This window comes from Myodes glareolus, chromosome 15 (genome assembly GCF_982192425.1).
Source record: "Myodes glareolus chromosome 15, mMyoGla1.1, whole genome shotgun sequence".
Classification (NCBI taxonomy): Eukaryota; Metazoa; Chordata; class Mammalia; order Rodentia; family Cricetidae; genus Myodes; species Myodes glareolus.
In genome coordinates this window covers 6,393,154-6,406,645 of record NC_142040.1, presented here as the reverse complement: position 1 = coordinate 6,406,645, position 13,492 = coordinate 6,393,154, and the positions used below count along the sequence as shown (strand labels likewise).

The 13,492-nt window shown below is 35.0% G+C and overlaps 1 protein-coding gene across 22 annotated transcripts in view; it reads right to left on the bottom strand.

Annotated features, from left to right (window-relative positions):
- Positions 1 to 13,492, bottom strand: part of Arb2a (ARB2 cotranscriptional regulator A) — a 415,675-nt gene that overhangs the window by 218,190 nt on the left and 183,993 nt on the right. For all 22 annotated transcript variants that reach the window (XM_087896754.1, XM_087896752.1, XM_087896751.1 and 19 more), the window contains one exon: positions 7,226 to 7,444. In XM_087896754.1, the coding sequence (XP_087752880.1) occupies positions 7,226 to 7,444 (219 nt within the window). The remainder of the gene's footprint in view (positions 1 to 7,225; positions 7,445 to 13,492) is intronic.

The following is a 13,492-nucleotide window of genomic DNA, read 5'->3' as shown; positions in this document are numbered from 1 at the left end:
TTTTGTTTCATCGTTTTACGAAGTACTATAACCAGTGGTGGTTAAAACTGGGAGTTTTGTATGTCTTGATATGTGTTGCTCAGAAAGAAACTAAATTTATAGAATTACCACTAAATTGATGACATTTTCTGTCTTCACTCTTGACTTGAGTTGGCAGATGTTTTTAAGAACAAAAAAAAAATCCATCTTATTACAAACATATTAAGCAGGTTTTCCTGCCAGGCATGTCTGACAATGTTTATTGCCTAGACCAAATCAATCCCTTTAAGAAGCCATAATATATTATAGCAAGTATATTAGTTCATAGCTAAGGGAAGTTTCTACATGAAAGAGTTAGTCCTTTGATCTCTTATGCCCTGCTCCTCTTGCATCAGAAAGGTACCACATAATCAACTGTATAGTCACACCTACTTACAGACAGTCAGCAAGTAAAACAGGCTGGACTAAGTCTATAGTTTTAGGCACACATGCTATTTTAAGTTTGTCTATATATATTACATACCTGCATAAATTTGAAAAAGAGATTGGCTATTTATTAGAAGCCAGAGAAGAAGAAAATGCAAATACTTAAATATACAGGCTGGTCACTATTTTATATTGAGTCTATGAAAAAAGTTCCAAAATCAGAAAAACTTCAAAATCTGGAGTAATTCTGTTCCCAAGCATTTGAATAAGAAAGACTCTATCATTATGGGGAAAGATAAGGTGGTTCCAAGGATTAAATAATAGTTGTTCCTAATTTATACAAACCTAACTTTATTGCTAAAATTCGTCATTGAAATGGATACAGCGACAAGAGTAAAGAAGACAGAACATATTTGTCAGCCCTCACTACACTGGCAACACACCCAATTCAGAAAGTTTCAACTTTTACAGTGTTGGCTGTTTTCTTAACAATTTCAAACAATTCAAGTGAAAAAGAGCAAGAGAGAGAAATTCAAATAAAGGCTTTAAAAATCAGTCAGAAAACTATACGACAGCAAAGATCCTAAGTGCTAAGAAAGAAGAATTTTAGATAGATGTCAACAAGCACTCAATCCACACATCTGAGTATCTTCAATGTGCAGGGCCAGGTTCTGCCAAGAGTCCTAGTCTATAAATGCCTCTTCACATTTGGACTTTTTCTTTGAAGGCTATGTAACTTTTTTCTTTCTCTACAAATTTAGCATTTTTTTTTAAAAAAAACTTTGCATGCTGTCTAAACCTTCTCTATTTGCCATGAGTACAGACCACTCCTTCATCTGATCTTAGAAAAGAGATATCCAAATAGTCACAACACAATGTTAGACGGTCAGCAACTAGTCTGCCTTTGTCTGTATTCTACCTTCATTGTGTAAGTTCTATAAGAGATTGTTTTTGTTTTTGTTTTGTTTTGTTTTGTTTTTTGAAAGGGGTGATTTTCTAGACAGGGTTTCTCTGTGTCACAGTTCTGACTGTCCTGGAACTAGCTCTTGTAGACCAGGCTGGCCTCGAACTCACAGAGATCCACCTGTCTCTGTCTCCCGAGTACTGGGATTAAAAGAGTGCACAACCACCACCTGGCCTAAAGCAAAGTAAGTAATATTCTTTTTTAAATTTGAGACAGGGTTTCTCTGTGTTGTCCTGGCTTTCTTGGATCTCACTATGTAGACCAGGCTGGCCTCAAACTCACAGAGATTCTGCCTCTGTCTCCCAAGTGCTGGGATTGAAGGCATGTACCGCCACTGCCTGACTAACAGAACTTCTTTTATAAAAACTTCACTTGCTATCTAATCTTCACTTTTATGTTAAAGGCATGTTTATCTAGTTATATCTACACCATAATCTAGTCTTCTTGGTTTGGTCTCTCTTCAGGGATCAACCTCTAGTAAGTGGGTTAAGTATTTCTGTTATTGTTTAGTGCTTCAGAGTTTAGTGTTTTTCTGAATCTCCTGTAATTTATTTTGTATTGAAAAAAGTGACTTTATCTGCTTATTATTAAGGACTGAAAATGGGAAAAGGTGCAATGTATACTCAGAGATTTAGAGGATTATAGGCAGACCTGTGTAGAGAAATAAAATGTAAACTTACATTAAATAACACAATTATGAGACAAAAAATGCAAGAGCTACCTCAAAATAGCAGATGATAAAATGGGAAAAGGTTACCTACTTATAATTATTTTCAGAAGTTTGGGTGAGCACCACTTATTGCTATAGTATCAGAGGCGATATTTCATCTGAGTAGAATCCAGATTAAGGGGAAGGAAAGGAAACAAAGTTACAGATTTGACAAAATACCAAGTGTATACACAGTAGAGAAAATGTGTAAAGCAAACACCATTAGGGTAAATGTGAGCAGATGTGTGAAATAGAAATAACTGTAGCTAAGGATGAAATATTTTCACTTCCACCCATAATTTTAGCACTGACAATATGGTTAAAAAAGGAAATACATTCAATTAAGAAGGTATAAATCCATCAACAATAAATCTTACACAAATTATATCAATTAATAAAATATTGCTTATTTTTTAGAATCTTACCTTGACTGCTAAACTGGGTAGGAAACTAGTAATATGGTTTTCATTTGTTTGTTTAGTTAAAATGAAATCACAAGAAAAATCAAGCCATCTATCTTAATAGTGCAGGATTTATTTAAAGCAAATAACTGTACTCTGGGATTTTAATTAATGGCTCTACAATTGTATTCAAAATTCATTGAGAAGACTATATTCTACATATGCATATTATTATGGACATCTTTAGGCTCAGAAGACGCTACTGAACAAAAATAGACTAGGGTTTATTTATTTATTTATTAAGAATTTCCACCTCCTCCCCATCTCCCTTTTCCCTCCCCATTCCCACCTCCCCCTCCCTCTCTAGTCCTAAGAGCAGTCAGGGTTCCCTGCCCCACAGGAAGTCCAAGGTCCTCCCCTCTCCATACAGGTCTATAAAGGTGAGCATCCAAACAAACCAGGATCCCAAAAAGTCAGTCCATGCAGTAGAATCGAAACCCAGTGCCATTGTCCTTGGCTTCTCACTCAGGCTTCATTGCCAGCCACATTCAGAGTGTTCAGTCTGATCACATGCTCCATCAGTCCCAGTCCAGCTGGCCTTGGTGAGCTCTCATTAGATCAGTCCCATGGTCTCAGTGGGTGGACGCACCCCTCATGATCCTGACTTCCTTGCTCGTGTTTTCCCTCCTTCTGCTCCTCATTTGGACCTTGGGAGCTTTTGGCCCCTATAGAGTTTATGTTATCTTGATAACAATCTCCTTATCAATAAATCTGAATCAATATAGATTATCCTATTAGGCAAGAACATATTTCCTCTATTCTTTAGAGTTGGTCAGAAATTTTTTATGAAGGCTGGTGAGGTGGCTCAGTGGGTAAAGGAGCTTGCTGCCAAGCCTGAAAACCCAGGCTTAATACCCAAGACCCACTTGGGAGAAGAGAACTTCTCTACAAAGTTGTCCTCTGACCTCTACATTCAGGATAGGGCATCGGTGGTCTCACATTTATACACATATACACACGAATCTGTACACGTGCATGCGCGTGCATGCACACGCGTGCCCCCACATACAGAGTAAAGAAATTGCTCAACGATTAAGAACACTTACTGTTTGTTGATGAAGAGAATTTAGGTTCACTTCCCAGCACCTAATGGTAGCTCACAGCCATTCGTAACTCTAGGTCCAGAAGCTCCATGCCCTCTTCTGATATCTGAGGCACTACACGTACATGGCACATATACACACATGAGGGCAAAACATCTATACACCAAAAATTTAAAAATAAATCTAATATATATATATATACTAAAAAATATATTTGTTACCAACAGATGTGACTATACCATAACATGTTCTTACCAAATATTTTTAATTTTCTTATTTCACCTCCATAATTTGTTTTCTCTAGGAAGGACAATGTGGTAAGATGTATGGGGACAAAAGTCCATGCTAATTACATGATTTGAACACACATTTCTATCAGTTCCTACTACAACTAGAGTCTAGCTATGTGACTCTAGCCTGTGCATCAGTTCTCTTAAGAGAAGGCAACCAATTTCTGACTATATTTAAGACCTGCTCTATAGAATGAAATCCATAACTGGCACCATTACTGATTTTAGAATCTATGATCGGACAGATAACAGGCCCTGTACAGAACTTATGCAAGTCCAAGCCAGGCCACTCCCACCACATTAATGGGATTTGGGTATGAAATCTCACTTCATCTATGGTACTACTGGCAAACATTAGCAGCTAGAAAAGGAGACACAGTTTTGTCTAAGAGTGTACTCCCTGGTAAGTCAATCACATTCTACGGGAAAACTTATGCAGCATGAATTAGTACTAATGGGTTATTTAAAAAAGATACACAAAGTAGGGTGGGTAGCTGTGGGAAGAATCTAGGGGTGGGTAATATATCAAAACATATTGAATGAACCTTTCAACAGATGAGAAAGTCTAAACATGAATGATTAAGAAGACTATAAATAAGTTAATTTTTACTTTATTTATTTCACTATGATGTGGTAATACCTGGAAACATACAAAAGGAAAAAAAATTCTTGAGTGTATCAATATTACCTAAGAATGAATGTGCTATACATTAAACAAGACATTCTTTTTCAGATTTTGAAGAAAGCCTTTTCTTTCAGAAGCATGTTAAAGGGTTCCCACATATACATGCTATTATGCACAATCCAAGGTGATTTAAGTGAAACAGTGTTAAGAAAATATGTTATTAACTCCAAAAGTCACACACAAGCCTGCATGATGCAGATGAGTGTTTTTATAAGGAAAGCTCATTTGGGGCAAATGGCACCAAAAAGAGGCCAATTCTACTCTCTTCCTTCATAAATAAATAAAAAAGATGGTTCTATGGTGATATGCAAGATATTCATCAGAGTGGCTATAGTATAGGGCCAGTTCAGGCGCCCTCTCCTCAGCTGCCCAGGGAACAAGCTGGGGACATCTCCTTGGACACCTGGGAACCCCTCTAGAGTCCAGTGTCTTGCCAACCCTCAAATGGCTCCCTTCATTAAGATCTATACTTCCCTGCTTCCATATCCACTCCTCCTGCATCCCAACCATCCCATTCCCCCAAGCTCTCCCCATCCTCCCCTTCTCACTTCTCTCTCCCCATCTCCCTTTACCCCCGTCCCACCCCCACCCCCAAGCTCTCAATTTTTGACTAGCAATCTTGTCTACTTCCAATATCCAGGAGGATAACTGCATGTTTTTCTTTGGATTCACCTTCCTATTTAGCTTCAATAGGATCAAGAATTATAGGCTCAATGTCCTTTATTTATGGCTAGAATCCACTAATGAGTGAGTACATACTATATTCATCTTTTTGGGTCTGAATTACCTCACTCAGGATAGTGTTCTCTATTTCCATCCATTTGCATGAAAATTCAAGATGTCAAAAATAATAAAAAAGATGGAAAAATAGCTACAGTATAAAAATTGGAAAAGAATTAAGTGAAAAGTTAAAAACAAAACAAAAGAGATCAAATCCTAGTAGTCAAAAGAGTCTATTCAGAGATGCAGACATGAAGAAAATAAAACAGATACATATAAAGACAGAGAGAAAAACTCAAGCAATGCTGGTAAGACAGAATGGAAGCGAAATGAGAAGTCACTCTTCAAGTGAGTGAATGAGACAATCTGTAAAAATGGCAGCAAACAATGGAGAAATAAGCATCTCACCATTGCCAAGTCACGGTACTGCTTCCATTTCACACACACACACACACACACACACACACACACACACACACACACACGAAGACTACAAGTATTTAAAAAGTCTCTTCAGAGTCATTTTTGGAATCTGGATATGAGAGGCACTTTATCATAAATGGTAGTTAGACATGGGATAATAAGGCAAAATTTAAGAACAACAGATAGACATAAAAGCCAGAATGAAAACTTTGGTGTAGTTGTGCAAAGATTTCATATATCTACAGCAGAAAACACAGAATACGTAAGATACTTTAAATTTCATAATTATTAAACAGTGGGATGATTCACAAAAATTGAAAAATTATAGTTTGCCTAACTAATTTGACTCATGGTATTAAACATGCTGTGTATTCCTGGCCAGGGCATAGTTTTCAGGATCTTGAAAATTAATATACTGACTGCCATTGAAGTTCAATTTTTAAAACCAGAAAGATTGTGTCATATCATAAAAAGATAAAGAAATAAAACCAGTAATCAATGCATTTTGCCTCAGAGATGGTATGAAATACTTAACTAGGAATCTTTAAGGATAAATGTGCACATGAGTCAAATTGAATATTCTAAAATGTCACTACTACACTACAGGATAGAGCGAGGTCTGGTACTCACACTGCAATTCAGCAGGGGAAAATAAGAATTTCACACAAGTTTAAGAGAAATCTGGACTACACAGCCAATCTGGGCTACACAGTCTTGTTTTTTCCCAACCCTCTCTATAGTCATAAAATATTACATTGTAAGTTTAAGTATGATGAATTTTTCAACTTTAAAAGACATATCAACTTACTATCTTCCGCCTTCCAGCAGCATTTTATTAAATGTTTTACTGTTAAATTCTAGCAAGCAAAGCACGACAAAGTTCAAAAATGTTTGCGCATGTCAGTACAGAACTCTGTGTCCTAGGGTGGCACTGCTTGTAGGGACCCCATGATTCTATGCAAAGGCTCCCCGGAAATGACAAGAGCAAACACCAAAAATCCCCTCATTGCACTGCCTCTGAATGGTCTGAGCTTATATATTTATTGACATATTAACTACTTCCCCCTAAATGACTTAGACACTATGGATGAATAATTGTTCATAAACATCTGGTGAAACTTGCCACCACAGATGAAGACAATCTTAGATCTCGTTTTAGAATTATTGCGCTATATTTAGTCTCATCAGGCCTTGAAGTAGTAACATGCATTAAAAAGTTTTCTTCCTTTTGGCTGTATCATATTAAAATTTTAGAAATGGTTACTTGAAATACCAATGACACAAAAGACAACAGCATTTACACTAGAGATTCTATAAAGTGTTGCAAGCAAATAAGAGTGAAAGGTTTTATAACTTTAATTAAAAAGAAAGAAAAATCCCATCCAAATTGACATATAATCATGGAAAATAAATGTTTTCTAAAAAGTAAAGAATCAATAGCTTTTAGGACAATATAATAATTGATATGAGATGAAATACTAAGAAAAGCAAAGGAGCAGTGAAGGGAAGTAGTGCACTTTCTCACCCTGATAAACAGCTGCATCATTTCTTTTTCTTTTTGGGGGTTCCGGTACTTCTCATAGAAGTCACGGCGCTTCTTTGTTTCTCTAGAGACTTTATCTTTCCTCTCTCGCTTCTCTGCCGGCTCCTCTGTGCCATCAGAAGATGACTGTTTGTGGGGTTTTGGCTTTTCCACTTCAATATAGTTTTCATTTGGGTTCAGCACTATGACTCCATACCCTTCCTATTTTGAAATGAAAAAAAAAGGTGGTACAATTTGAAATCAGAATTCATGTCAATCAATGAAAAGTTCCTAACAAGGTAATTTAATGCAGTTTCAAATTGCTAAAACATTCTTTCAGCAAAGATTAGGCTAAATTTTTAAATAAAGTCAAAACTGTTTGCCTTTATTACATGCATAAATAAGCATAGATTATCTGCAAGAATAAAAAAACATGGACATGGTTAATACAGAGAAAAACGAAGAATTTTAAATGAAAAATACAATCTATTCCTAGAATGATCAAGATAAATTATTACACAGGAATATGTTCAAAGTACAAATGTGTGTTTTGAGAAAAGTGTATCAGCTGTGCACCTTGGACCTTACTCTCTTTCAATACAGAAAGACCAAAAAAAAAAAAATCAGAGCAAAATAAACCAATGGAATGACGAGCGGAAAGACCTGTTTAATCTGGAATCTTGCTTCATTGTCCAGGCCACAGGAACAGGCTATCTTGTTTAAGATTGAGTGCCCTAAAACTGTAAGTCTAGCTATAATGGCTTTAGATTTTAAACATATATGTTCCTGACTTACTCACTTCTACAAGGCAAACATTTCTGCAGTTAATAAAAACATCAGCTATTCAGATTGAACTGATGAATTAATCTAAACATTAGAGACACAACAACTACTACCAAGTTTGAAGAATGGAAAAATTTAAGTAATTTATGTCTTTTCTATTCAATTATGTATTACAAATGCCCTAATTATAATCTTGTAAAAATCTTTTAAGGTCATACCTAGAAATGTAATATATTAAGACAAAAAATATAAAGACCACAGAAAATAACATTTGTAAAGTCTGCACCCATATTAAAAACAAATATAGTGTTTCAAACTATAGCCATGGAATTTTCTACATAAAGCTCATATTTCAATTCTTTTAAATAACAAACATTAGTTTTAAAAAAAATCAATCTTGACATAGCCCTAAGTTCTTACTTTTAGGTCTACTCTGCTGTGGTTGTGATTTTTTGTTTTGGTTTTGACCAATGAACTAGCTGTAAATGTCATTGGAATCCTTTCCCCTCTTACTGTTGACTAAAACCACTGGTGGCCTGATTTTGATGTAGGGCTATTAATTAAGATATAATCTTTTTATACATGTGGAAACTAATAATAAGCACCAATGATAATGATAATAATAAAACCACGATGAGCAAAATGCCACACACTCAACAGACCCTGCAATCAAACTTGTGCATAAATGCCTCTTTCTGAATTACTGAAAGAGTAGTGTAAAAACTCCAACCTTTGACTTCAGAGTAAGACAGACGTTGCACACTTTCCTTTTTAAGTTTGTTAGCTGTTGAGTCGAAGTTTTACCAACAAAAGACATTTTATTTGGGCCTGCTTTATTCTAATCTGTATAGCCATTCAAAAGTCTTGTAAGTCATTGTGATCTCTGTCAGGTAGACAGATTGTCACTTGGTGATTTTCGACAGTTGGACACACTTGACTAATTATTAAAATAACATTTGAAGGAAGTTCCTAACAATCTTCCTTGTGCCTTTTACAACTGTTCACCACCCGTCTCAAATTTTACCTACACCTTCTCCTCCCACCAAAGTAAATTAAAGAGCACTGTTACACTCTGCTAAGCATGATGAAATGCAGACATTCAGTACACTGTCTCTGGTGTAAGGAACATGGCCAAAAAAGGTCAGCACAGGCCAAAAAGAAAACTGACTCCCCACTAGATCTGTACTGTGAATGAGTGGTCGCCTGTCATAGTTCTTCCCTATCTTCTCTGAAAACCGCATGCATGCACATGTGTGCACGCGCACACACACACACACACACATAGAACTTTCATACTCATACACAAGTTAAAAAGTCCAAAAAGAATCTTAAATTGCATAAAAGCTGTAAAGAATTGTTTAGCTCAGTATAATGATGATAAGAATATTCAAACCCAGGGCAACAAAGTGACATTTTAATTATTGATTATATTATATGATGCTTATTTGATAATTAATATAATAATATAACAAGGATTTGCAATGAGAACAACTCTGTGCAAAACTAATAATCAAACTGATATGTAACTTAATTACCCAAATATTATTTCCATAACATCAGACCCCTCTGGGCATTTTAACCTCATTTTTGGAAGTCAGACTTAAAAAAAGAAGAAAAAAAAAACCTTGAGCCTAGGTGATTTTAAATAGACCCTGAGATGTGAGATGTCCTATCTAAATAAGCTTTAAAAACATACATACATAAAGCATCAAAGAAGTAGTAGTTGCCTAAGTTATTTATTATGTAACTGAGAATCACTTATTCAATTTTCTAAAGGCACAATGTCCATTTTTTCACCAAGGCATCAACAGAAGAAAATGATACCATTTATAAATCACCATAATGCAAATCAATTAAAGAATTTAAACATTTAATGTCAAGAATAAATTCTGAAATAGTTAAATTATTGTTTTTAACTGCCCAAACCAATTAAAGAATATTTTATCCTTTAGATATTTTAAATTGTCATTTTATTTAAAATAATAATGATCACAAATAATCAGGGATATTTCCTGCAAAAATAAAACTTGAAAATTCAATTACAATTCTGATAAATAAAATACTAGCATTTTGAATTATTATTTCATAATAAACTGTACAATGTTCAAAAGTTCATTTTAACAAGTCTATAAAGAGTAGAATAAAGGCTGCAGAGGTATTTGCGTTGATTTTCTTAAATCCTAACCACAGACTACCCCAACTTCACCTGCTCCTTATCTTTCTCTTTTACATATAATGTCAAAAATACCTTTATATAAGATTCTATATTTATATATTTGTATAAAGGCTATGGTAATGTCAACACTGATAAATGGTAGCTAAGGTGCAAAGAAAATAAAGTGAGACAAAGCAGAGACAAAAATTATCTACACTTGTTTTAATAGAACTTATAACTTTAATAACTAGAACATACACTAACTTAAAAAATAATTCTATTCCCAATAATTCAGTAAAACACAGCAAGCTAAGGAAAAAATGACTGATAGTGTGATCTTTCTTGAATGTAAAGTTAACAAACTACCAAATAAAATCAGACATAAAGCATATTATAAAGAACTATGTATTGCTGCCCTTAACAGGGGAATCTTTAACATGGGCCTGAATGCTACACTGAAGCATTCTTTTTAAACTTAATTGTTCCCTAAGTACATGAAAGTCCCATAGCATGTGAAGGAAGCTGCAGCATTCTAAATACACATGGAAAGTTCTTCTGTTACTGGGGTTTCATTTACACGTCTTTACTCATAAATTCTAAATTACAGGATCTTAATCTGAGATTCACCAGAGTCTAGTGCTAAAACACAGCATTTTGTTAAACACGATCAACATAAAATACACAGTCCCAGGGTCTCTCACTGTGAAGACTAAAAAGACACTTACTATTAAATAATAATTTATCATTTCATTAACAAATAATGGCAAAGGCTGAAACAGACAGGTAATATTCAACACAAAGAACACACAGGAAACTGTGCTAGAGAAATTAAGGGAGCACAGAAATTTACTTATCAAGACGGTATTGACAGAAATCTAAAAATAGCTGACAAAAAACTACTTTTCATGCCAAATAAAACTATAAAAACTAAAGAGTTATAAAAAGCTTGTGTATTAATTACCAATTATAAAGAGAACAGAAAATAGGGGCAAATTCCACAGCTTTTAAAATATCCTATGAGTGGCTAAAATTTAAAAAAATCAGTTGAAAGTAGTCTGCTCTGCATATTAACTTGCCAATACTCGAAGCCACATGTGACCAAGGAGGTCAACGGCCACACTAGAATCTTTTGACCCAGGGAACTATCCATTTCGGGCTCCAGGCAAAGCTCTGTAGGAGCTCATTTTACATAGATCTATCAATCATATTCTTCCAGTTCACCATTCTACCTGCTTCGCTTCAAAGAGGACAGGTGTTCATCCTGAAGGCAGTGTTATCTATAACTGCCCACAGTTAAAATGCACAAACAACTGTCCACTCATCTCTTTAGAAAGAGTTATGCTGTTTCTTCTCGTCTTCACAAGAACGGTATGCATATGTCACTGCTGCAACATCTTAGGTGCAGCAGTGAGATGAGGTCATGACAACCAATCAGAAGTCACTAGTGAAGCGTTAAAGTAAGCATAGCTGCTGGAGCTGCAGCTCTGCTTGGAAAATGCCCCCTTCATTATTTCAGCAATTTTCTCAAGACGTGACCTGGCACTGAAATGCCTGAAATGTCACTTGACTCTTTTTTGTGCTTCTCAAGAAGTACTAAGGTATTTGCACCCTACAAATATTTTATAAAATATTCATGAGGATTATCTTTTAATGGGCAGTTTCATGAATATCATGCTGTATACATGATATAAAATACCTGTAATATCAACCAACATAGATTATCCCAGATAAGTCTCCTACTTAAAATAGATCATCAAGTTAGTCAGTGAAAGAAAACATGCCACAAAAAGTTTTCAGAGGACCACCTGTTGTCTATTATTTTTACATAGCACTTACTCATAAATCATAACACAGGGTAATTAATCAAGCTGTCAAAGAGAAGGTCAAAGGTTATATAGCAGAGTCAGAAGGTCACGCATGGGCTGATAGAGGTCAGGGTCACACTGCATTCCTCATTATCAAGTTGGGATGAGAGACGGCCAAGCAAACAAAAGTGAAAGCAGATGGAGAAGTAAGAGGATAAGAGGAGAGAGAACATTTTAGAAATAAAAGAAAAATGCAAGAAGATTCTCAATTGCCTTCAAATAGAGAATAAAAAAGAAAGAAGAAATGTGCTTAAAAGAGCCAAAGAACATAAAACAACTACAATTTTGTCAATTTACTAATTGAATATAACATTTTTCTTGTCAATTTTCTTAACGCATACTAAGCATTATCACAAATATATATGGGCGTTTACTATCTTTCTTCTAGTTTCTATGTTCAGGATTAATTAGTGTAAACCAAGAGTTCTAAAGATGAAGTATGATTTTCAAAAAGAAAAAAAAAACAAGTCAAAATGAGAAGTTTTTCTTCTTCCCTTTAATATTGTTTCAAGGTCATAACAAATTCAAATAATTTTAAGCCACAGGACAGATAATTCCTTGAGCACAATACAAAGATATCCACAAACATAAATGCATCATAAAAGTCATTTTGAATAACAAAACAGTTATAAAATATTCTATTATTACAGTGCTCCGAATTAGATGCAGAACACTGTGCAAAATTAGCTGTCACCCTTTGCTCAAAATCTTTGTTAATCTCATTTTGAATGTTTGCAGCTTTATCAACACATGCATCAATGTCAACTCCTTGGTTACTGAACCGCTGTACTTGGAAGGAGATATAATTAAAATGTTTTGGCACAGAAAAGGTGAAATTGTATCTTCCCTGTTCCCTTAGGAGTCTGTAAAACATGAAGGATATATTGACAAACACACACACTTGTCTCCAATTCTGACATCTCAGGTCATCCAAGTGCTATTTTAAAAACTCACTCTACTCTAACCCATGATATCACCTGCTCTGTTTCTAACTTCTCCCTGTAGGCTTTAGGACACTAGGATGTTTAAACTTCATAATTATTTCTTATACTTGTCAATAACTGATCTATGAAAGCATTCCAGAAATCCACTACGACCACGAAATAAATACAATTACCATAATTATCAAGGGCTGGAATAAGATTGAATGCTATGGCTTTATGGGAGTTTTCTGATACTTTGTTGCCTATAAAGAATACAAACAGACACTCATCCCCTAATACCCTGAATGGAAGCAAGAATGAACTAGAGCTGGTGATCTGGCAATGGCAGGGACAAGTCCCTAAAGAGACCCCAGGAACCCTACAGAAACATCTTTATTAAATGACCCAAAGAAGAGTTAGATCTTCATATTTATAAGCTTTAATTTTCTGAATATTATTTATGTTCTTATATTTTAGACCAAACTTCCTACTAAAATACATTATAACATAGATAAACATCAGCTACCATGCATTTCTGGTGACG